We start from the raw sequence: 26,760 nt of genomic DNA on the forward strand, positions 1-26,760 counted from the left end.
ACCTACTGTTTTCCGTGGCGGACATTCTGCCCGAAAAACAATACCACAATTTGGTGTGTTTTCGGCCAGAATTCACTGCAGGGTCCAGATGCTGTGTACTTTTACGCAGCGTATCCGCCCTGTGTGAACATAACGTAGCCTAACAGTGCTTTCTAAAGTGCTCAGCTTATGTTACACAGATATTTATATATATATTATATATAGTGATACTATATGAACGAGACTAAGGGTTCTTTTACACCGGCCAAAAATGGCCTTAAAAACGAGCGCCGATCAACAATACAGCTCGTTGATCGGCACTCGTTTGTTCCTTTTGGAAAGAGCCATGTATGAGGACAAGCACTCGTTACTATGATCGCTCGTCCTCATACATTTCCATCATGTCGGCAGCACATAAGCTGCCGACAACGATAATATTTCTTGCAGCATAAACGATACAGGCTAAACGATTGGGAATGAGCCTTCATATGAACGCTCGTTCACCCTATATTTGGCCCATGTAAAAGAGCTTTTATTTTTATTTTTTATTCTTTTCCAAAATGTTTTTACTGAATTTTTCAACTTTTTAAGTCAGAGGTACAGAAGGAGAAAAGATAGAAGGGGGGAAGGCAAAGGGTCCGGAAGGGGAAAACAGTACATGAGATAATACGTATCTCGTGACATTGCCATTCATATTATAGATAAACGTCTCAAAAGAAAAGACAAACAATATAATCAATTGTTATATGCCACACAATCAATGATATATCTAGAATCTATGGAGACGCAGAACGAGTAACAAATCTCGTAGGTCTACAATTCAGGATATAGACTGGGAAGAACTAATGTCAAATAATGGAACAAATGATAAATGGGAGATTTTCAAATCTACTTTGAGTTATTATAGTGCAAAATTTATTCCTACAGGTAACAAGTATAAACGACTAAAATTAAACCCCACATGGCTTACACCTTCTGTGAAAGGGGCAATACATGACAAAAAAAGGGCATTTAAAAAATACAAATCTGAGGGTACAGCTGTAGCCTTTGTAAAATATAAAGAGCTTAATAAAATCTGTAAAAATGTAATAAAATTAGCAAAAATACAAAATGAAAGGCAGGTGGCCAGGGATAGTAAAACAAATCCCCAAAAATTCTTCAAGCATATAAATGCAAAAAAGCCCAGGTCTGAACATGTAGGACCCCTAGATAATGGTAATGGGGAGTTGATCACAGGGGATCAAGAGAAGGCAGAGTTACTAAATGGGTTCTTTAGCTCTGTATATACAACTGAAGAAGGAGCAGCTGATGTAGCCGGTGCCAGTGCTGTTAATATATCAGTTGATATACTGAATTGGATGAATGTAGAGATGGTCCAAGCTAAATTAAATAAAATAAATGTGCACAAGGCCCCGGGACCAGATGGGTTACACCCTAGAATTCTTAAAGAGCTTAGTTCAGTTATTTCTGTCCCCCTTTTCATAATATTCAGAGAATCTCTAGTGACTGGTATAGTGCCAAGGGACTGGTGCAGGGCAAATGTGGTGCCTATTTTCAAAAAGGGCTCTAGGTCTTCCCCGGGTAATTATAGACCAGTAAGCTTAACATCCATCGTGGGGAAAATGTTTGAGGGGCTATTAAGGGACTATATACAGGATTATGTGACAATAAATAGCATTATAAGTGACAGCCAGCACGGTTTTACTAAGGACAGAAGTTGTCAAACTAACCTAATCTGTTTTTATGAAGAGGTGAGCAGAAGTCTAGACAGAGGGGCCGCTGTGGATTTAGTGTTTTTGGACTTTGCAAAGGCATTTGACACTGTCCCCCATAGACGCCTAATGGGTAAATTAAGGACTATAGGTTTAGAAAATATAGTTTGTAATTGGATTGAGAATTGGCTAAAGGACCGTATCCAGAGAGTTGTGGTCAATGATTCTTTCTCTGAATGGTCACCGGTTATAAGTGGTGTACCCCAGGGTTCCAGGGTTCAGTGCTGGGACCCCTATTATTCAACTTATTTATTAATGATATAGAGGATGGGATTAATAGCAGGCAGATTTAAACAAACTAAGTGTTTGGGCGTCCACTTGGCAGATGAAGTTTAATGTAGATAAATGTAAAGTTATGCATCTGGGTACCAACAACCTGCATGCATCATATGTCCTAGGGGGAGCTACACTGGCGGATTCACTTGTTGAGAAGGATCTGGGTGTACTTGTAAATCATAAACTCAATAACAGCATGCAGTGTCAATCAGCTGCTTCAAAGGCCAGCAGGATATTGTCGTGTATTAAAAGAGGCATGGACTCGCGGGACAGGGATGTAATATTACCACTTTACAAAGCATTAGTGAGGCCTCATCTAGAATATGCAGTCCAGTTCTGGGCTCCAGTTCATAGAAAGGATGCCCTGGAGTTGGAAAAAATACAAAGAAGAGCAACGAAGCTAATTAGGGGCATGGAGAATTTAAGTTATGAGGAAAGATTGAAAGAATTAAACCTATTTAGCCTTGAAAAAAGACGACTAAGGGGGGACATGATTAACTTATATAAATATATTAATGGCACATACAAAAAATATGGTGAAATCCTGTTCCTTGTAAAACCCCCTCAAAAAACAAGGGGGCACTCCCTCCGTCTGGAGAAAAAAAGGTTCAAGATGCAGAGGCGACAAGGCTTCTTTACAGTGAGAACGGTGAATTTATGGAATAGTCTACCGCAGGAGCTGGTCACAGCAGGGACAGTAGATGGCTTTAAAAAAGGGTTAGACAATTTCCTAGAACAAAAAAATATTAGCTCCTATGTGTAGAAATTTTTCCTTCCCTTTTCCCTTCCCTTGGTTGAACTTGATGGACATGTGTCTTTTTTAAGCCGTACTAACTATGTAACTATGTACTATGTAACTATGTAACTATATACATGTACATAACCAGGGTTAGGAGGGGGAGCAATATGGGTTCAGACATCCGGGTCCCATGAGGAAACGAGCACCAATTCACCACCTAACAAGTCAACGCCAACATTATAACATTATAGGTGTATGTCCTAAAATGGATTGTTCTAGATACCAGGTCGTTAGACCAAAACAGCTCTTCAATTTAAGATGAATCCTGTCTGGAAGAAGGGTTATGAACTTATTCCAGATTTGGAAGAACTGCCTTACTCTTTTCTCCTTAGACAAAGATGCCTCTATCCAATCCATCCGGAAGAGATATGACAGTTTCTCAAGGAAGAGTCGAACAGTGGGTGGGGATGATGAGATCCAACGGTGTAAGATGGTCTTACATGGTGCCGCAGAAATAAATATTAAAGGCTTTTTATCGTGTCGGCGAGTAATAGTATTTTCAGGCGGTAGTATTCCAAACAAACTCCATATATCTGTGTAAGGGCATGTTTCCAACAAGTTTGTGACTACAAATGATTGTATTTGACGCCAAAAGGTTTTTATGTAAGGACATGACCAGAGACAGTGGAGCAAGTCAGCATTAGGGGAGGAGCATTTTGGACATGAGTGATCTGTTGTATTACGAATTATAAAGCTCCTATGTGGGGAAACATAGGCCCTATGTGTCACCTTATATGCCATTTCCCAATACATTGCCGAAGGTAAGTATTTAGCTGCCAGTTGTAGGCAGATAGGATATCTTCAGTAGACGTATCGGTGAGTATTGTGGACCAATAAGCCACTCCAGTGGCAGATTTGGAATAATCATATTTACGGGAGAGTAAGTGATAGTAAGTTGCTATGTGTTTGGGCAGTGTTTGTCGGGTAGGTGTCAGTGCCAGAAAGGAATTATCCCAATCATTATCTGTTATATGTTTGAGAACTTTAGATACATAACTATAGAGCCGTTATTTATTAACACTGTCAGAGATGTTCCTATTTAATGCTAATATAGAAACTATTTATAGTGTGGTTCCACACCACAAAGCTTTAACAAATCGTTGTTGAAATAATCAGTACTCTATTGCTTAAACCATTTTTTCCTTTTTCTTAGCTAAAATGTCAAATTTGTCCGAGCTTGTCTTTATCTATTGTAAAAAAACTGCATTTCTCACCTTGTATATCTGTAACAGTATGTCTGTCCATACACGTTTGGTAACAGACTGAAATATGCCATTGTTTAAATGGAGAAAATTTATATCCATAAGATCCGTTTTCTTCTGGTTTGTAGTCTGAAGCTTTTGAATTTGCGCCTTAAAAACAAAACAAAAGAGAAACAAAAAAACAAAAAACACATAATTAACATTGAGGGGAAATTAGTCATAATGTCACTGCTTGTTCTGTGGGTGTTGTACTACGTCAATTTGTTAAGACTTTAGGAAAACGACTTCCCATTGGGCTTCCCATGAGGCTAATGCAGTTTAATGCATAGTGAAGTAACCAAAATGCTCTGAGTTGGCTGTCTGAGTGCCTTTAATTATTCTCTAAACACAATAATGCATTATGGCTGAAGTGTAAGCAGCTGCAAAGGAAAAACTAAAGATAAATAACATATATACAGAGGTTAACTCTTTCATAACCTGGGGTGTTGAAGACCATCATGCCCAGAGAAAAAAATCCCCTTTTGAATGCTGCATTTTAAAAAGTGTGTTCTTCTTCTTCTCCTTATTATTATTTCTTAGTTTGCCCCCAAAATTTTGGTTTCTTTTTTTTTTGCGTGTCACATAAGGTTTTCTTATTATTTTAACTTGGAGCGAATATCACTCAATTTTGTAGGTCTTATTTAGGGGGGGGGGGGGGTCAGAAACAGTAAAAAATACAGTTTTCCTCATTTTTTTTATTGCTCTGTTTTAAGGAAGTTTCTTCAATGAATAATATTTACCCAAAAAATTATTCCTATAACTCTCCCTTGCACAGCAATGACAAATGTATCTCCATCCCTTAGCTTTAGATGCGGCCTCTGTACATGGATGATAAATATCCAACTACAGACATTTTTTTTAGTAAAATTACAAAAGTAGATCAGGTCGGGGTAGGACAGACTAAAATTCTTGGCATGGGGTAATTATTTTATGTTTGGAGTATTGTACATTCTGTTGACAGGAACTTAATAATGCATGAGCACCTGACACTCATGCAAATTGCGTTTGCAGAAAGTCTACAATTGTCTGGACTAAGATTGTGAATTTTCTTTTTTTACTTTTTACTTATTTTCTCATTTTATTTATTTTTATTTATTTATTTAAAAAAAATATTATTTTACATTTTACTATATTTATAGTTATAATTTTTTACTATGGGGCGCAGATTAGCAAAGAACACCTTACCTATGTAGTCAATGCTGCACCTATATACAGATTACTGATAACAGAAATCACTGTTACTAGTGATTTGTATACAGAGACACACAGAGAAGACGGAGATTGCACTTCTCTGCATACCCCCAAGCTCTCTCTGACCAAGGGATGCCCTGTCACTGTGATATTATTAATGGCGTCACAGGTTTCCCTACCAACCGCCCGAATACAAAAGCAGCACTTCTGCATTAAAGAATACAGTGCTCAATATGAGCCCATTGTTCAGGGGTTGTTTGTGACAGTTCCCTGTCACAGTACAGGATTGGGATGTCAGCATGACAGCCTGAACCTGCCGATGGCACTGCGTGCTAGAGCGCACAGTGCCTTTGAAGACATTTTGTAACTTAACAGGCTTCTAGTACAGGGGCCATGCTAGTAGTCCGTTAATTTAAGTGAGGTGGGTGGGAAGGGGTTAAGATGAAAGAAAAAACAAGGAATTATTGTGTGCCAGGTGGGGTGTTTCAGACTTTAAAAACGAGCCTAGTGGCTAGGTAGGGTCAGAATACCTACAAGATATATACAATTTGCCAAATGGCAACAAATATCCTTTAATTCCTTTCCAATATTATTAATACAACTTATCTTTTATTGCTCTATTCAACTAATTATAACTGTGCACTCAGAAGGTCCGCCGTGAATAGTGTGTCACTGTGGGACTGAAACTCAAATGTGTATATTAGATTTTCATACATTTCAATCAGGTACTTAACATCAGGCCGTGCCTCCGTTTTCTTTGATTGGCACTTCATTTGGCCAATTTATGATTGCTATCTACCTCCAATCATGGATGGTTCAGTGTGATTGCACAGTGGGCCCATACGCTCCCTTCAATTATTTGCAGCCTGTTACTTCTGCGCATTGGAAAATTGGAAAGTAGCTGGGTAGCAGATGCGAACTCCTATACAGAAGAGCATTTCTGAAGTACTTTGAACTTTGGCATTGATGGGCTACAGCAAAAACCGACCACAACAGTTTCACTCTTACCAACTAAAGACAAGAAACTAAGACTATAGAGTGAAAATTGTCTGAAAAGTTCAAAGACTGATAAAACACACATAGCTTTATTCACCATAGTCTTCACATTTTATAACAGGTACTACATGCAGGATAAAGCACTATATCTTAAAGCATCATATTTTAAAACACAAGTTAACTTAAAAAAGTTCCATGAACGTGACCAATGAGTTCGATTTACAACAATGGTCATCACAGCCACGATATCTTAATTCAATAAAGTTTCATTGGGATGTCTTAGAATGTGAGATTTACAGCATTAGGCCTTATTCACACGAACGTTGAATACGTCCGTGTGATGCCCGTTAAAACTACGGCCGTCACACAGATGCATGTCTTTCAATGGGGCCGTTCACACGGCTGTTGTTTCAACAGACCGTGTGAAGGATCCGTTGAAAAATAGAACCTGTCCTATTTTGTTTCGTTTTCATGGATCGCTCCATAGGGTCAAGTCTATGGGGATCTGTGAAAACGGAACCCGCACGGGGGCACCTCGGACGTGAAAGAATTTCACGTTTTTCACATCCGAGTTTCCCCACGCTCGTGTGAATCTAGCCTAAGTTTGTATCCAACAAAACCTGCTATTTATACAATATACCATAGGATCTCAAAAGGTCTAGGACATTATATTATTGTCCCAAATGGTTTATTAATAATCCTTATGGTAAAAAGACTGTTGTATGCATAGAAATGTAGTCACAAGTCTATGATAGGTAGAAGAACATCTGCTGATTATGATTGAGTGAAGTGAAATAATATTTCAATGTTTTTATTACCAAGTCAACCATAATTACTTTTATTTAATACTATATAATTTATACTAGAATTATACTAAACAAAAATCACTCTAAAATATATTTTGTAGACTAGTAAAATAAATAACCAATACTGTTGTGTATTTTGCTCTATGTCTGGTAGTAGTGAAAAACACCGGACTGATTTGATGAAATTGCACGTAATAGCCACATTTTATAACAAAGTACATGTCAGTTGCAGGCATCAATCCTTTGTCTGATTTCCCGTCGCTGTCAACGTAGTAATTTAAACCTAAACAGCTGGCAACAGCAGCTGAGAATCAAGAGCTCTTTCCTTGAGCACTAATAATTTTATTGTTTGCCACTAGAAGAAAAAGTATTTACCGGCATACAGTCCTTGTAAGAGCATATTAGAGGACATTTTTATATCCTTGATATTTTATAGTCAAGTATTATGTATTATTTTTTTTTTGTTATTTCAAGCACATAGCTAGCATTACATCAATGCCATCTAATTGTATAGGAATGTTCTGTATAAAAGATTATAGGACATGTAGAGATTTTTTATAGTAAAATAAATAACATATTATTTTCTTGTACAAGTGCAATAGTAGAGGCACTTTAAGATGGTATGTGTGTAAAGCTTATTTGTCCAAAGCCAAAGGCTTGCTTTTTGCATTAGAAACGTCAAAACTCCTTGTAATCCATGGTTAGAATTGACGACTCAGAGCAAGTCTGAAGGAAATAAGGTCTTTACCCTTTAAGGGGTTACCTCATTTGACGCATTTATTGGATATTCCATATATGTTTGATCAGTGGGGATGTGATTGTCTAACATAGCTCGCTCTATAACATTTATAGACTATAATGGAGAGTGACTGAACAAAGCATTCCCTCTGATGGAAAAGGGGGACCTGGCACCCTTGATCATGGAATCTTGGAGGTCTCAGTGGTAGGACCTCATGAGCAGACATTTATGGAATGTGAAATCAATATCCCATAAATGTCTGTAATGAGAAAACCCCATCTAAATCCCCAAGAAGGTATGGTATTTGTTATAAGACAAGCATCAAAACTTTAACAGACAAGATTAGCTGGAAAGGCAAAAGCGCAGTTCGGCAGGAAAAATGCGACCATATTTTGGTTATATTAAACTGGCCTTACTTAAATGCTACGCATACCTTTGAAATAGTTTTTTATTTTTATATATTTTTTATTTTATAAAATTGTGCATTAGTGTGATTGGTGCAACTTAATAAATTTTGTCAAAGATACTTTTTACTTTTTGAGATACGGCTTTGTATCCTGTATACAGAGCAGCTGTATTGAGCACTAAGTTCATACGTTAGATGTGATCAATTACAGGTGGATCCTGCATGCCAGAGACACGCAAGGACTCGTTGTCACCGAAACTGTCAGTCCCCGGACATTTTTCATAAAATGTATTTAGGAAGTTGCACCAATCACACTGATCCACAATTTTATTTAAAAAAAAACGAACTAAGTAACTAACTAACTAACTAACTAACTAACTAACTAACTAACAAACTAATAATTTCAAAACTTTTTCAACACTTTTTTCTTTGCAAGAAGAATTATCATTTTCTAAACTTTATTAGGAACAGTTTCCTAATTTTAAGTTAGAAAAATTTCCAATATAATCTATTATGTAACTATGTAACATTGTTGTCCGCATTATAAGGTGTTTGAGAAATCCAGAAGTGAGAAGAAATTTTACATGCAGAAATGCTGCAAGGAAAATAATGCATTACATGGTGCTCTAAGAAAACCATGGGCATATGTATAATGCACAGAAGAGCAGCTTTCCACTCTTTAAAAGGTACTACCATCATGGCCGCCATCAGGGCAGTACTGGCGGTACTGCCGTCAGGGGCTCGGCCATAAATTTGAAAAAATGGGGGCCCGCTCTCCATTGCTAGAATTCATTTGCTCACATCAGTGGGGCTCTTATTAATTAACTTTGGTGAAGGGAACAGGTCCCTTCACGAAGCCGGGGCCCATTCTTTACATCAAAGTAAAATCATAAGGGCCCGCTGTTCACATAGTGCCCGCCCCCTTCTCCTCCTCCACAGCGGCGTGACAGCGTGTGTGGAGGAGACGAGGGGAGACGTCATGAAGGCAGTGGGAGGTTTGAATCCAGTGGAAGCGTCAATCAGCAACAGAAGACTTCTGACACAGTGAGTATGTAATGTCTGTGGTCTGTGTCAGGCTGCTGCTGCCCGGAGTCTCCTCAAATCATATCTCCACCAAAAAAGCAATGTCTTTAACTATGTCGGTACTATACCCTCTCAGTAGAGATGAGCGAACCGGGACAACCGAACCCGGTTTCGGTCCGAACTTCTGGAAAAGTTCGGTTCGCAGCGAATCCGAACTTTACCGGGTTCGGCCGAACCCGTTTTGACCGAACCCGGCTACATTTTGGCGCCTGCCACATGTTACATCTAAAATGGAGGATTACAGAAGATCACCTGACATCAGGCTACCCCATAATGCCTTGCAAACGGCTCTCCCAGCCAATCGGGAGGCAGCATAGGGGCGGGCTCAAGCCTGCAATAAAAGTCTATGCACGGAGCTCAGCGGCCATTTTACAGACAGGAGCTGTAGGGATAGCATCTCTGTGCAGTAAGGGAAAGCTTTAGGAATCTAAAAGGCAGGAATTCAGAAATCGAAGGGGCTCATCCACTACTCACTACTCAGCCAGTGTGTGAATACGCTTTTATAAGGGGCTCATCCCCATTGCATCCAACTTGCAATACAGGCAGCCTTTGTAGTAGTGGTAGTAGTAGTACTACAAGGCCCAGCATTCCCTGAGTGCACTGCAGCGAGGCTGATTGAAATTCTCATTCATTGCCATTTGCCAAGCCAGTGTCCGTGTGTGAATACGCTTTTAGAAGGGGCTCATCCCCATTGCATCCAACTTGCAATACAGGCAGCCTTTGTAGTAGTGGTAGTAGTAGTACTACAAGGCCCAGCATTCCCTGAGTGCACTGCAGCGAGGCTGATTGAAATTCTCATTCATTGCCATTTGCCAAGCCAGTGTCCGTGTGTGAATACGCTTTTAAAAGGGGCTCATCCCTGGCCGTTATTAACAGGAATAACAATCCAACTTGCCATACAGGCAGCCTAGTAGTACTACAAGGCCCAGCATTCCCTGAGTGCACTGCCGTGAGGCTGATTGAAATTCTCATTCATTGCCATTTGCCAAGCCAGTGTCCGTGTGTGAATACGCTTTTAAAAGGGGCTCATCCCTGGCCGTTATTAACAGGATAACAATCCAACTTGCCATACAGGCAGCCTAGTAGTACTACAAGGCCCAGCATTCCCTGAGTGCACTGCAGCGAGGCTGATTGAAATTCTCATTCATTGCCATTTGCCAAGCCAGTGTCCGTGTGTGAATACGCTTTTAAAAGGGGCTCATCCCTGGCCGTTATTAACAGGAATAACAATCCAACTTGCCATACAGGCAGCCTAGAAGTACTACAAGGCCCAGCATTCCCTGAGTGCACTGGCGCGAGGCTGATTGAAATTCTCATTCATTGCCATTTGCCAAGCCAGTGTCCGTGTGTGAATACGCTTTTAAAAGGGGCTCATCCCTGGCCGTTATTAACAGGATAACAATCCAACTTGCCATACAGGCAGCCTAGAAGTACTACAAGGCCCAGCATTCCCTGAGTGCACTGCCGCGAGGCTGATTGAAATTCTCATTCATTGCCATTTGCCAAGCCAGTGTCCGTGTGTGAATACGCTTTTAAAAGGGGCTCATCCCTGGCCGTTATTAACAGGAATAACAATCCAACTTGCCATACAGGCAGCCTAGTAGTACTACAAGGCCCAGCATTCCCTGAGTGCACTGCAGCGAGGCTGATTGAAATTCTCATTCATTGCCATTTGCCAAGCCAGTGTCCGTGTGTGAATACGCTTTTAAAAGGGGCTCATCCCTGGCCGTTATTAACAGGAATAACAATCCAACTTGCCATACAGGCAGCCTAGTAGTACTACAAGGCCCAGCATTCCCTGAGTGCACTGCCGCGAGGCTGATTGAAATTCTCATTCATTGCCATTTGCCAAGCCAGTGTCCGTGTGTGAATACGCTTTTAAAAGGGGCTCATCCCTGGCCGTTATTAACAGGAATAACAATCCAACTTGCCATACAGGCAGCCTAGTAGTACTACAAGGCCCAGCATTCCCTGAGTGCACTGCAGCGAGGCTGATTGAAATTCTCATTCATTGCCATTTGCCAAGCCAGTGTCCGTGTGTGAATACGCTTTTAAAAGGGGCTCATCCCTGGCCGTTATTAACAGGAATAACAATCCAACTTGCCATACAGGCAGCCTAGAAGTACTACAAGGCCCAGCATTCCCTGAGTGCACTGGCGCGAGGCTGATTGAAATTCTCATTCATTGCCATTTGCCAAGCCAGTGTCCGTGTGTGAATACGCTTTTAAAAGGGGCTCATCCCTGGCCGTTATTAACAGGATAACAATCCAACTTGCCATACAGGCAGCCTAGAAGTACTACAAGGCCCAGCATTCCCTGAGTGCACTGCCGCGAGGCTGATTGAAATTCTCATTCATTGCCATTTGCCAAGCCAGTGTCCGTGTGTGAATACGCTTTTAAAAGGGGCTCATCCCTGGCCGTTATTAACAGGAATAACAATCCAACTTGCCATACAGGCAGCCTAGTAGTACTACAAGGCCCAGCATTCCCTGAGTGCACTGCAGCGAGGCTGATTGAAATTCTCATTCATTGCCATTTGCCAAGCCAGTGTCCGTGTGTGAATACGCTTTTAAAAGGGGCTCATCCCTGGCCGTTATTAACAGGAATAACAATCCAACTTGCCATACAGGCAGCCTAGTAGTACTACAAGGCCCAGCATTCCCTGAGTGCACTGCCGCGAGGCTGATTGAAATTCTCATTCATTGCCATTTGCCAAGCCAGTGTCCGTGTGTGAATACGCTTTTAAAAGGGGCTCATCCCTGGCCGTTATTAACAGGAATAACAATCCAACTTGCCATACAGGCAGCCTAGTAGTACTACAAGGCCCAGCATTCCCTGAGTGCACTGCCGCGAGGCTGATTGAAATTCTCATTCATTGCCATTTGCCAAGCCAGTGTCCGTGTGTGAATACGCTTTTAAAAGGGGCTCATCCCTGGCCGTTATTAACAGGAATAACAATCCAACTTGCCATACAGGCAGCCTAGTAGTACTACAAGGCCCAGCATTCCCTGAGTGCACTGCCGCGAGGCTGATTGAAATTCTCATTCATTGCCATTTGCCAAGCCAGTGTCCGTGTGTGAATACGCTTTTAAAAGGGGCTCATCCCTGGCCGTTATTAACAGGAATAACAATCCAACTTGCCATACAGGCAGCCTAGTAGTACTACAAGGCCCAGCATTCCCTGAGTGCACTGCCGCGAGGCTGATTGAAATTCTCATTCATTGCCATTTGCCAAGCCAGTGTCCGTGTGTGAATACGCTTTTAAAAGGGGCTCATCCCTGGCCGTTATTAACAGGAATAACAATCCAACTTGCCATACAGGCAGCCTAGAAGTACTACAAGGCCCAGCATTCCCTGAGTGCACTGCAGCGAGGCTGATTGAAATTCTCATTCATTGCCATTTGCCAAGCCAGTGTCCGTGTGTGAATACGCTTTTAAAAGGGGCTCATCCCTGGCCGTTATTAATAGGAATAACAATCCAACTTGCCATACAGGCAGCCTAGTAGTACTACAAGGCCCAGCATTCCCTGAGTGCACTGCAGCGAGGCTGATTGAAATTCTCATTCATTGCCATTTGCCAAGCCAGTGTCCGTGTGTGAATACGCTTTTAAAAGGGGCTCATCCCTGGCCGTTATTAACAGGAATAACAATCCAACTTGCCATACAGGCAGCCTAGAAGTACTACAAGGCCCAGCATTCCCTGAGTGCACTGCCGCGAGGCTGATTGAAATTCTCATTCATTGCCATTTGCCAAGCCAGTGTCCGTGTGTGAATACGCTTTTAAAAGGGGCTCATCCCTGGCCGTTATTAACAGGAATAACAATCCAACTTGCCATACAGGCAGCCTAGAAGTACTACAAGGCCCAGCATTCCCTGAGTGCACTGCCGCGAGGCTGATTGAAATTCTCATTCATTGCCATTTGCCAAGCCAGTGTCCGTATGTGAATACGCTTTTAAAAGGGGCTCATCCCTGGCCGTTATTAACAGGATAACAATCCAACTTGCCATACAGGCAGCCTAGTAGTACTACAAGGCCCAGCATTCCCTGAGTGCACTGCCGCGAGGCTGATTGAAATTCTCATTCATTGCCATTTGCCAAGCCAGTGTCCGTGTGTGAATACGCTTTTAAAAGGGGCTCATCCCTGGCCGTTATTAACAGGATAACAATCCAACTTGCCATACAGGCAGCCTAGTAGTACTACAAGGCCCAGCATTCCCTGAGTGCACTGCAGCGAGGCTGATTGAAATTCTCATTCATTGCCATTTGCCAAGCCAGTGTCCGTGTGTGAATACGCTTTTAAAAGGGGCTCTGAAATGTCTGGGAAAAAAAAGGTTGTGAAAGGACGGGGTAGAGGAAGAAACACCCATGCCGTCTCCTCTTCCAGTCCAAATGTTGGATCTGTTGGTGCCAGACCCAGTAGCAGCATTTGTGGCACAAGACATGTGCCCAGTTCCACTAGTAGCAGCTGCCATGTGCCTGCTCGTAGTAGTATCAGCAAGCCAGACTTGTCCATCTCCTCCGGTGGGCGGGTTACTTTAGACAATACGGCCATTGTGGACTGGTTGGCTGGCTCGCGGTCATCTCAGCAGGAAGACTCTGACGATCTGGCTTCAAGCCAGGTTTCGTTGGATTCCAGATCCTCTACAGTTCCTTGGCACGGTGACAGTAGTAATATAGGTATTTCTAGCGTTTCCATTCCATCATCTATGTCTTCGCTCCCCCTTCCTAGCGGGAAGCCATCTTTCCTGAGAGTCCTAAGAGACATCTCCTCGGGTGCGAAGGAAGATACTGAACAACATAGTGATGATGATGATTTGTTTTCCGCGAGTCAGCCAACGGAGTGTGTTGCGGCGGTGGTGGAGGTGGAAGCGGTGACTGAGACGCATAGCTGCGGTAGTGGGGGTGTTGGTGGTGGTAGCCGTGGTGGCAGACGCAGTAATGAGGGGGGGCATGGAGCCCGCCATGATGTCACATCACATTCACAACACAGTGACAGAAGTGGCGGGGATGATGAGGAAGGCTATGATGATGATGTTGTTTTAGACAGGACGTGGGAACCAGGTGACGAGGTGATGACGGCGTCAGAGGAGGAGGGTAGTAGTGGCGGCACTGGACGTGATAAACAGCCAAGCCGAGGTAGGGGCAGAAGTCAATCTGAAAAACGTTGCAGCGGTAGGGTCAGCTCAGGAGCCGGTGACGGCGACACAGATGCTGGTGTAGGCTCCCGAAAAAAGCCTGCCAGACAAGGGGCAAGCTCGGGTGGTTGTGGTGGTGGTGGACGTGGTACTACCTCTTTACGGTACTCTGCCGTGTGGCAATTTTTCTGTACCTTCCCGGAGGAGGAAAACATGGCACAGTGCCGTATCTGCAAGCAGAAAGTAAGGCGTGGGCAGGGCAGCAATGTAGGAACTACTGCTCTACGTAAACACATGGAACGGCATCACAAGGCCATGTGGGACAATCAACATGCCCCACCATCATGTACATCTAATTAAGACCCCTCTTCCGCTGCGGCTGCTGCTCCGAGTCCCTGTCATCTAAGTAGTAGCCAGGCCTTATCCACCATGTCGTTGTCATCATCATCATCACTGTCATCTAGTGCTCCTCCTATGTCCCGTCAGTTATCCATTACGGAATCGTTGTCCAATAAGCAACAATATATACCCAGTCATCCACTTGTCGTGCGGCTTAATTCACACCTGGCTAAGTTGTTGGTGGTGCAGTCGCTGCCGTACCACCTGGTCGACTCCGCCGGCTTCAAGCAATTGATGGCGTGCGCTCAGCCTAGGTGGCGAATACCTAGCCGACATTACTTCTCCAAAACAGCTGTCCCTGCCTTGCACAAGCATGTGGAGGAAAAGGTGTCCAAGTCCTTGCAATTATCCGTGTGCAGCAGGGTACATGCCACCGTCGACACGTGGAGCAGCAACCATGGGCAGGGACAGTACATGTCTTTCACGGCCCACTGGGTCAATATTTTGCAGTCCGATGCACCACCGCAGCAATGCCAGGCATTACCACCTCCACGCTTGTATGTTTCTAGTTCAACTCCGGACACCAGGCGCCTACCATCCTTCTCCTCCTACTCCTCCTCCTCCTCCTTGCCTTCCTCCTTGGAGGTCTTCCCGTCCCCGACAGGACACAGCGTATCTTCCACTCCTCCTCCCTCCTCTTTTCATAGGTGCAAGGTGAAGCGCCACAACGCTGTCTTACACCTGCTGAGCCTGGGCGAGAAAAGCCACACAGGGCAGGAGCTGCTGCTGTGCATCAAGGAGGAAATCGCACGCTGGCTGTCTCCTCTGAAACTCACACTGGGCAATGTTGTCTCTGATAACGGCAAGAACGTTGTGGCTGCACTGCGTCTAGGTCACCTGACACATGCTCCTTGCATGGCACATGTGATCAATCTGGTCATAACACGCTTCTTAAAGTCATATGTTGGTTTGAAGGGTGTGCTGGCCATGTCCAGGAGGGTTTGCGTTCGCTTTAGACGTTCGTATGCATTTAAGCACGCCCTCCTGGACTTGCAGCGTCAAAACAATCTCCCAGAACACAGCCTGATTTGCGACGTTCCAACACGATGGAATTCCACCCTGCACATGTTGGACCGTCTGTACGAACAGCGGAAAGCCGTGAATGATTTTCTGTTGCAGCAGACGGGCAGCGTTTGGAGCCAGTGTAATTTCGAGCTCAGGCACTGGCAGCTGGTTAGAGACGCATGTCGCGTTTTGAGGCCCTTTGAAGAGGCCACACGATTTGTGAGCCGTGACGCTACCGGAATGAACGATGTTATGCCGCTGATATTCATTATGGAGCAAACGCTCACAGCGATGATTCAGCAAAGGATGGAGGAAGGATCACATCTGGCTATGGATGTTGAGGAGGAGGAGGAGGAGGAGGATGAGGAAACAGGACCTGAAGAGGAGCTGGATTTGGAGATGGAATCACAGGAAGGGATAGGGGACGAGGCAGCCGCACAACATGACAGTGATGGTGGTGATGACGAGTCTGACGACGACCTTGATGATGGACAACCATGGCAGTATGGGGCGGAGATGGAACCAACCGGGCCCTCTGAAACGCTGGCCAGGATGGCGAGCTGTATGCTTCGTTACTTGCGCGCTGACTGTCGTATTGTTAGCATGAAGCAAAGAGATGACTACTGGATAGCCACACTTTTAGACCCTCGGTATAAAGCCAGAATGGGGGAGTTTTTTGCGCCTTCCGAGAGGGAGGCAAAATTGGCTTATTATAGAGAGAAGCTATGCAGCCAGCTTGTCATGGCTTTCAAACGGCAGACACCCGCTGCAAGCATGTCTGACCGGGGGGTCACTCTCCGCTCCCCACTGTCTCATCGTTCCACCGCCTCTGGCAGAGCTACCTCTGCAACAGGCGGCAGCCGTGGCAGCAGCGGCAGCAGCAGCAGCAGCAGCCAATTCAGTTTGGAAAATATGATGACAACATTTTTACATCCAATACCCCGACCTGACACACATCGTAGCACTAGTCACCAAAGGGATGTTCACCATCTCCAGGTGCAGCACCTAAACAACCAGGTTCACTCGTACTTGGACTGTGCCCTTTCTCCGTCAGAAATGCTGATCCCAGACCCCATGGACTTCTGGGTCAGCAGATTGGATCATTGGCAAGAACTGGCCCAGTTTGCCATGGGTGTACTGTCTTGTCCACCCTCCAGTGTAGCGTCAGAGAGGGTATTCAGCGCAGCAGGGGGCTTCGTCACCCCTAAGCGAACAAGATTGTCCGCCAACAGCTTGGAAAATCTCACGTTTCTGAAAATGAATCAAGCGTGGATCGGTGAGGATTTTAAAACCCCTGTGCCTGATGCCACTGATTAGATCTGACATTGCTGCTGCTGCTGCCGCTGCCGCCTGCTACTGCTGCCTGCTACTATGGGATTCTGTCCTGTCCACTCTTTTTTTAATGTGCCGCTGTTGGTGCTGCAGCTGCTACTACTTCTACCACCAATCCACCCCAGTGCCGTCTGCTACAAGCAGGCCTGCCCCACCAGAGGGCTTTGTCCTGTGACTCTCCAGTCTCTTTTTTTAATGTGCTGCTACTACTGCTACTACTGTCTGCTTGCACCCTTGCTGTCTGTGTTGGCTACCTCGACTACTACCACCAATACACCTCCACTGCCGCCCGTCTGCTACAAGCAGGCCTGAGGCCTGCCCCACCACAGGGCTTTGTCCTCCTCTGACTGTCCAGTCTCTTTTTTTAATGTGCTGCTACTACTGCTACTACTGCTTGCACCCTTGCTGTCTGTGTTGGCTACCTCTACTACCACCAATACACCTCCACTGCCGCCCGTCTGCTACAAGCAGGCCTGAGGCCTGCCCCACCACAGGGCTTTGTCCTCCTGTGACTGTCCAGTCTCTTTTTTTTAATGTGCTGCTACTACTGCTTGCACCCTTGCTGTCTGTGTTGGCTAGTCTACCTCTACTACCACCAATACACCTACACTGCCGCCCGTCTGCTACAAGCAGGCCTACCCCACCACAGGGCTATGTCCTGTGACTGTCGTCCAGTCTCTTTTTTTAATGTGCTGCTGCTACTACCAGTCTACCACCCTTGATGTCTGTGTTGGCTAGTCTACCTCTACTACCACCAATACACCTCCACTGCCGTCTGCTACAAGCAGGCTTGAGGCCTGCCCCACCACAGGGCTATGTCCTCCTGTGACTGTCCAGTCTCTTTTTTTAATGTGCTGCTACTACTGCTACTACTGCTTGCACCCTTGCTGTCTGTGTTGGCTACCTCGACTACTACCACCAATACACCTCCACTGCCGCCCGTCTGCTACAAGCAGGCCTGAGGCCTGCCCCACCACAGGGCTTTGTCCTCCTGTGACTGTCCAGTCTCTTTTTTTAATGTGCTGCTACTACTGCTTGCACCCTTGCTGTCTGTGTTGGCTACCTCGACTACTACCACCAATACACCTCCACTGCCGCCCGTCTGCTACAAGCAGGCCTGAGGCCTGCCCCACCACAGGGCTTTGTTCTCCTGTGACTGTCCAGTCTCTTTTTTTTAATGTGCTGCTACTACTGCTACTACTGCTTGCACCCTTGCTGTCTGTGTTGGCTAGTACCTCTACTACCACCAATACACCTCCACTGCCGCCCGTCTGCTACAAGCAGGCCTGCCCCACCACAGGGCTTTGTCCTGTGACTGTCGTCCAGTGTCTTTTAATGTGCTGCTACTACTCACCCTTGCCAATAAAAAGGGTCAATTTTTGGAGGGCTTGTGAAAAGCCATTGCTTGTTGCTTTAATGCTTTTACATCCATGTATGGAAGAACCCCGGCAGGCATCTGCCAATAAAAAGGGTCAATTTTTGGAGGGCTTGTGAAAAGCCATTGCTTGTTGCTTTAATGCTTTTACATCCAAGTATGGAAGAACCCCGGCAGGCATCTGCCAATAAAAAGGGTCAATTTTTGGAGGGCTTGTCAAAAGCCATTGCTTGTTGCTTTAATGCTTTTAAATCCATGTATGGAAGAACCCCGGCAGGCATCTGCCAATAAAAAGGGTCAATTTTTGGAGGGCTTGTCAAAAGCCATTGCTTGTTGCTTTTACATCCATGTATGGAAGAACCCCGGCAGGCATCTGCCAATAAAAAGGGTCAATTTTTGGAGGGCTTGTGAAAAGCCATTGCTTGTTGCTTTAATGCTTTTACATCCATGTATGGAAGAACCCCGGCAGGCATCTGCCAATAAAAAGGGTCAATTTTTGGAGAGCTTGTCAAAAGCCATTGCTTGTTGCTTTAATGCTTTTACATCCATGTATGGAAGAACCCCGGCAGGCATCTGCCAATAAAAAGGGTCAATTTTTGGAGGGCTTGTGAAAAGCCATTGCTTGTTGCTTTAATGCTTTTACATCCATGTATGGAAGAACCCCGGCAGGCATCTGCCAATAAAAAGGGTCAATTTTTGGAGGGCTTGTCAAAAGCCATTGCTTGTTGCTTTTACATCCATGTATGGAAGAACCCCGGCAGGCATCTGCCAATAAAAAGGGTCAATTTTTGGAGGGCTTGTGAAAAGCCATTGCTTGTTGCTTTAATGCTTTTACATCCATGTATGGAAGAACCCCGGCAGGCATCTGCCAATAAAAAGGGTCAATTTTTGGAGGGCTTGTGAAAAGCCATTGCTTGTTGCTTTAATGCTTTTACATCCATGTATGGAAGAACCCCGGCAGGCATCTGCCAATAAAAAGGGTCAATTTTTGGAGGGCTTGTGAAAAGCCATTGCTTGTTGCTTTAATGATTTTACATCCATGTATGGAAGAACCCCGGCAGGCATCTGCCAATAAAAAGGGTCAATTTTTGGAGGGCTTGTGAAAAGCCATTGCTTGTTGCTTTAATGCTTTTACATCCATGTATGGAAGAACCCCGGCAGGCATCTGCCAATAAAAAGGGTCAATTTTTGGAGGGCTTGTCAAAAGCCATTGCTTGTTGCTTTAATGCTTTTACATCCATGTATGGATGAACCCCGGCAGGCATCTGCCAATAAAAAGGGTCAATTTTTGGAGGGCTTGTCAAAAGCCATTGCTTCTTCTTTTACCACCTTATATGTATGAACCCTGGCAGGCATCAGCCGCCTAAAATGGTTAATTTTTGTACCTTTTTTAACAATGCATTAAGCATACAACATGCACAAGTGCAGTGGTTTCTGTTAGTTATCTCCGTGTCCCATCCGTTTTCCTAGAGCCATACATGTTGGCGTAACTTTGACACCAACTTTGCATTAAAGACAGCTCAAAAGTACTTGGATACACTCATGGGTGACCTAAGAGTGTTATACAGGGCTTCTAGGGCTTTAAAACAGTGTTATACACGATTTTTAGGGGCTTTCTTGTATTACAGGTTCGGTCAGAACTAGTTCGGTCCGAATCAAACTTTTGCACGAAATTCGGCGAACTTGCCGAACCGAACTTTTCATAAGTTCGCTCATCTCTACCTCTCAGCACTGCTTCATAGTCTTGTATTACTATCAGCAGGTTTATTGTCCCGTTACACAGCACAGGAGATAAGAGTTGCCCTAGAGCTGCTGCTAGTGATACAATGCGGTGCTTCAGTGTCAGGATGATATCATACAGACCTGGGTAAGACATTTGCTTTCTATGGGGGGGTTAGATGACAATGGGGGCAGGGAGATATAATTGGGTGGGGATCGAAATGATGGTGTAGTGGGTAGGAGATAATAATGGAGAGTGTATGACACTGAAGGAGACATTATACTAGGGGGATGATAGATGGGGGAAAAGAGGATATCTCAAGGGAGGGGTAGAGGAAGGAGAGGATACCTGGGGGAGGGGAGAGATCTGAAAGGCTATGTACACCTCTGTTTGTTTGTTTTTTAATAAAAAAGTTTATTAGTGTGTGTGTTATGAAACTTTGTAAATACTTTTTATTTTTACTTTTTGAGATACAGCTGCTTTGTATATATACAGAGCAGCTGCATCGTGCGCTGAGACCTGAATCCGTCAGGTCAGAGGGACTGACGGGTTCAGTGTCGGCCGGTCAGGATCCACCTGTTATCGATCAAATCTAAATTATGAAGAGACACCCAGGGTCGCTGACACTGAACCCGTCAGTCCCGTGGACCTGACCGATAAAGGTTTCAGTGCACAATACAGCTGCTCTGTATACAGCATACAAAGCAGCTGTATCCCATAAAGTAAAAATAATTTTTAATAAAAACTATTTGGAAAGTAGCACCAAACAGACTAGTAATTAGTTTTATTTAAAAAAAAACAACAAAATAACAAAAAACACATTCAATGGTTTACATAGCCTTCAAACCTGAGGTGGGTAGTGAGATAATACCTAAGGGGGTGGAGAAGATACGATCCATATCATTTTTGTAATGTAAGCTCATCTTTTATGATCCGGCCTGTCTCCACATACAGCCCAAGCAAGTTCTTTTATCTTAACAAAGCCCCTGTCACCTACTGTGTGCCACCTGCCCCCCCCCCATGAAGCCCGTGCCAAGGTGTCTCCTCACTGCCCTCTCACCTACAGAGCCACCTGCACATGCCATGTAGTGTCTACTCCCTGCGACTTGGCATCTCCCCCTTGCTACTTCTTCCCCTTACAAAGGCCATGTTACCTCGCACCTCCCTGCCTCCACCACATAGCCACCTACTGTCACTCCTCGCTTACCATAGAGACGTTATCCCATGTAGTTATATAGAAGCACCCATAGAAAATTGGACATCTCCCCCACAGAGCCTCAGCAGATAATCCCCATCAATAAATGTTTTGTTATCAAATCCCATATCGACTAGATAGACCATTAAAGCCTGAATGCTAAACTGTGACGGCAGGTAGGGGTCGGGTGGAAAGGTGTCTGAATTCCTTAATGGGGTATTCCGGTTAAAACAATTTAGCCCCTATCCGTAGGGTAGGGGGATAACTTGCTGATCGGTGGGTGTCCGACAGCTCAGACCCCCACCGTTTACGAGAATTGAGACGCCGAACCCCTCGTTTGATCCCAGCGGCAGGTCACTCATGCGCACTGCCGCTCCGTACATTCTCTATGGGAGCGCAGGAGATAACCGAGTGCAGTGTTCGGTTTTTGCCAGCGCTGCTATAGAGAATGAGACCTGCTGCTCGGTTCGGGACCCCCGTTCTCGTAAATGGTGGGGGTCCGAGCTGTCGGACACCCACCGATCAGCAAGTTACCCCTTACCCTACAGATAGGGGGTAACTTGATGTAACCGGAATACCCATTTAAGAGGTCTGATCTGGGGTCTGAATTTTTTTCTGGTTTGGGGAATGAAATTATTTAGAGGTCTGGTGTCTGAATTTATTTTGTCGTGTGGTGTCTACACAGATGACGTGTGTGCTGCATGAGAAGAGAAGGCGAAAAAAAGTCATCAAGGTGTGCCGCAGCAGTGGGAGATCTTAGGGACTGCAGCGGCCAGAACTACATCTTGGTGAGTGACTCTGCTGTGTACAGGCAGCAGCTTCAGTGCAATAATTTTTGTTTATGATGCCCCCCTGCAATCAGATTCTCTGCACACAAACTGTTTTAATTTTTGTCCCCCGCAGAGTCCTTGTCACTTCCCTGTTCCTCCACAGAGTCCCTGACAGGTTGCGTCTCCCCCTGGCCACCCTCCAACCCTTGCTACTTTCTGTTCTCCCAGAAATCCCCTCCTCCTTTGCCCCCCCAAGCCCTGGCACTTAGTCTCTCTACCTTGCCCCCTGATACCGACCAGCTGTCTCTGCCCCTTCAAAGAGACTCTACTAGTTTGCTTTTCACCGCTGCCCTACCTCCCACCCCTTTACTTTGCGCCCTCCCCAATAGTAAGACCCCTTGGCTGTATGGGCCCAGAAATTTCTGATGGCGGCCCTGACTACCATCAAAGTTATGGGTGTACGGAAGTGCTACAGGCCCTTTATTTTGAGAAATAGAGGCATTCTTAGTAGTCAGACCGCAATCAATGAGGAAGTGATGGAGTAACCTGGTGATGATATTCCATCACTTCTAATGGTGGGAAAACCTTTTTATTGTAAGCAATGAGCACCATAAAGAGATCTTAAAGGGATATTTAGAAGATTTTCCTATCTTATTGTGAGAATTCATGAGGCTGTTTATTGTTTTTTAGAAATATAAAGCAGACCCACCTGGTACAGTAATAAGATAAATATTAACAATTTTTGTAAATAAAGTGAGAACGGTCATTGTAAAGCACATAAAGTAAAAAAGATAAAAAAGTTGCTTTATTGCTATTCTTCACATACGTTTCTAGAACTTACCTGTACTTGCAGCCATCTTTCATAATCAAGAGGCTCAAAGAGATACTCAGGTTTTATGTGAGAAAGAGACGCTCCCTGGTTTCTGTTTAAAACACAAAAATATCAATGATTTGTAAACTGTGAGTATAGAATATACTGTAGTAAGAATATTGTCTAACTCCTGCATGATAAACAGATGTAGAAGAACTGAATTTTCCAATGTATTAGAACACAGGGTTGCCGACTGAACCCATTTACTTTAATAGGTTCCATCGGCATTCCGTCGGGGTGTCCGTGATTTTACAGGACACAGTAGCGCAGCGTGCTGCACTTTTGTCTCTGGTAACCTCTGCCTTGATCTGCGATGGAGGCCCCTAACAGAGCCTCCGACGCAGATGTGGACATAGCCTTACTGTGTGAGTCTCCATCACACTACAAGCTGTGTTTTTTAATAAAAGCTTCTTCTCTACTTCTTTACTGATATGCAGAGAAGGTATTTTCCATTGGCTGATAGCAGTTGGAGAATGGAACTTATCATCTACGTCCTCCCTCATTCAGCTCAGTAGGAGGACGTGCACATTAATATACAGATTGAACACTTATGGGTGCCATTATAATGAAGTAAAGGGAATATCTCATAAACTGGAGCAATTTGAGCCAGACACAGGAGTAAACACAAAGGAAAAGTGATGCATCAGTGTTTTCTTTATACCTTTTGTAAAGGATTTGCCTGACACAGCTTCTGTGTCGACGCCCGTGGTTAATCAGTCTGCATCTGCTCCTAGGTCTGATAGAGTGACTCGATCAGATACCACTCAGGCTGGTTGTAGGCTCTATTTCCGATTAAGACAACACTCCTCAGGTTCTGAGAGCCAGCGAGTGGGTATAATTATGTCCCGGCTCCAGGACGGCCCCCAAGAATGGGCCTTCTCCTTGGTTCCTGACGCCCCTGAACTTTCCTCTGTTGATTCTGACTTAGTCTTCGAAATTGCGGCTGATAAAGGTTCAGCTCCCGGGAACCTTCCTAAGAACAAGCTGTTTGTTCCGCTGCAATTCCGGCTAAGGGTACTCAGGGAAAATCATGACTCTGCACTATCTGACCATCCAGGCATCCTGGGTACCAAGCACCTCATTGCTAGAAACTATTGGTGGCCTGGGTTGCCTAAAGACGTTAAGGCCTAAGTCGCCACTTGTGAAATTTGTGCTAGGTCCAAGACTCCCAGGTCCCGACCAGCAGGCTTACTATGTTCTTTGCCCATTCCCCAGAGAGCTTGGACCCATATCTCCATGGATTTTATCACCGATCTGCCTCCATCTCAAGGCAAGTCGGTGGTGTGGGTTGTAGTAGACCGCTTCAGTAAGATGTGCCACTTTGTGCCCCTCAAGAAACTACCCAATGCCAAGACGTTAGCTACCTTGTTTGTCAAACACATCCTGCGTCTCCATGGGGTTCCTGTCAATATTATTTCTGACAGAGGGGTACAATTTGTTTCATTGTTTTGGAGAGCTTTCTGTAAAAAGTTGGAGATTGATCTGTCCTTCTCCTCGGCCTTCCATCCTGAAACTAATGGCCAAACTGAGAGGACTAATCAGTCTCTAGAACAATATTTAAGGTGTTTTATCTCCAACTGTCAATATGATTGGGTCTCCTTCATTTCCCTCGCCGAATTTTCCCTTAATAACTGGGTCAGTAACTCGTCAGGGGTCTCCCCCTTTTTCTGTAATTTTGGGTTTAATCCACGGTTCTCCTCCGTTTCACCTGGTGGTTCCAACAATCCCGAGGTAGATGAAGTTCCACGGGAACTGTGCACAGTCTGGGTCCAGGTTCAGAAGAACCTAGAGGCGTCCCAGAGCATACATAAGACCCAGGCAGATAGAAGACGTTCTGCTAACCCCTTGTTTGTGGTCGGGGATCTGGTGTGGCTGTCTTCAAAAAATTTGCGTCTTTAAGTTCCGTCCAAAAAATTTGCTCCCCGGTATATAGGACCGTACAAGGTCATTGAGGTCCTTAACCCTGTCTCCTTCCGGCTGGAGTTACCCCCGTCTTTTCAAATACACGACGTGTTTCATGCCTCCCTCCTGAAACGCTGCTCCCCGTCCTTGGCTACCTCGAGGAAACCTCCGGTCCCTGTTCTAACCCCTGAAGGGGTAGAATTCGAGGTGGCCAAGATTGTGGACAGCAGGATGGTCCAAGGCTCCCTCCAGTACCTCGTCCATTGGAGAGGATACGGGCCTGAGGAGAGGACTTGGGTACCCGCCCGGGATGTTCACGCTGGGGTATTGCTCAGGAGGTTCCATCTTCGGTTCCCCAATAAGCCAGGTCCACCTAGGAAGGGTCCAGTGGCCCCTCATAAAAGGGGGGGTACTGTAAAGGATTTGCCTGACACAGCTTCTGTGTCGACGCCCGTGGTTAATCAGTCTGCATCTGCTCCTTGGTCTGATAGAGTGACTCGATCAGCTACCACTCAGGATGGTAGGCTGAGGAGTGGGAGAACCTATCACAGCCTGGCCAGACGGAGCTAGCTCCCGCCCTCGGTCCATTTATACCTTCATTTCCTGCTCTTCCTTTGCCTGTGATTCTGTCTTGTTTCCTGGCTCTGCTGTTCCTGCTAGTACTATTGACCTCTGCTTCAAATTGACCCTGGCTTTACTGACTACGCTCCTGCTCTGCGTTTGGTACCTCGTACACTCCTGGTTTGACTCGGCTCGTTCACTACTCTTGTTGCTCACGGTGTTGCCGTGGGCAACTGCCCCATTTCCCTTAGCTTCTGTGTACCCTTGTCTGTTTGTCTGTCGTGCACTTATTGAGCGTAGGGACCGTCACCCAGTTGTACGCCATCGCCTAGGAAGGGTCGTGCAAGTAGGTAGGGACTGAGTGGTGGGTAGATTAGGGCTCACCTGTCTGTCTCCCTACCCCCGACATTACACCTTTTCTTCCTTTTGGATCCAGTTCTGGCTTTGGCTCAAAGAACTGAGCTGAAAACTGCATCACAAACTGCACAAAAACTACGTAAATGTGTGACTCAGGCCCTAAAGCCTTTTCTCCTGGTATACCTGGTTGTTTATTACCACTTAGATGCTACCTCCATATGCCTTTGATTTTTTATGGCATGCTTCAAAAGAAGCCATATGTACAGAGAATAGCTTTGTACATAAGGCACCCAAAGAATCATTGTACGGCATGACATGGAGACCCATACAGAGATATACGGGACTTCATGTGATGCTGCATGAGGCCTAATGTTTATGGGTTGAAAACCTGCAGGGAGCTATACTGTACTAACATAACAACTATCTGGATGTACAGAATATTTAGAAAAAAAAGGAAGCTAAGTGAGTAGGTGAACCATAGACATTAACGGCATATTCATACGCATGCTTCTGGAGTATGATTTAATTAATGGCATTAATTGGAAACTACATACAATTTCTATCACAAAAGAAAAATATAACTAAAAGGTAAAAAGGAAAGTTTCTAAACTCCTAATTTAAAGTTACATTTTAATGATTTCCTGACATCATAAGGATAAAAGCTTTTAAGAAGCCTTTTATCAAATATATCTACTATATATGTGGCTTTTGCTCAGGGGATAAAACCTCTATTAACTATGATGAATAAAAATGCCAATATGCCAACTGTAGCAAATTCTACTAAAAAGTATTCCTCAACGCATCTGCCGTTTCCAAATTTTGGATAAGAAAAAGATGACTAAGTAAAGT

General features: G+C 44.7%; 1 protein-coding gene across 2 annotated transcripts in view; it reads right to left on the reverse strand.

Moving 5' to 3' along the window:
• The window catches only part of CFAP47 (cilia and flagella associated protein 47), a 546,843-nt gene that overhangs the window by 360,107 nt on the left and 159,976 nt on the right, over positions 1-26,760 (reverse strand). For both annotated transcript variants that reach the window (XM_075852746.1, XM_075852745.1), the window contains 2 exons: positions 23,062-23,143; positions 4,041-4,178 (listed from right to left, as the gene is read on the reverse strand). In XM_075852746.1, coding sequence (XP_075708861.1) covers positions 4,041-4,178; positions 23,062-23,143 — 220 coding nt within the window. The remainder of the gene's footprint in view (positions 1-4,040; positions 4,179-23,061; positions 23,144-26,760) is intronic.

Source organism: Rhinoderma darwinii, chromosome 2 (genome assembly GCF_050947455.1).
Source record: "Rhinoderma darwinii isolate aRhiDar2 chromosome 2, aRhiDar2.hap1, whole genome shotgun sequence".
Classification (NCBI taxonomy): domain Eukaryota; kingdom Metazoa; phylum Chordata; class Amphibia; order Anura; family Rhinodermatidae; genus Rhinoderma; species Rhinoderma darwinii.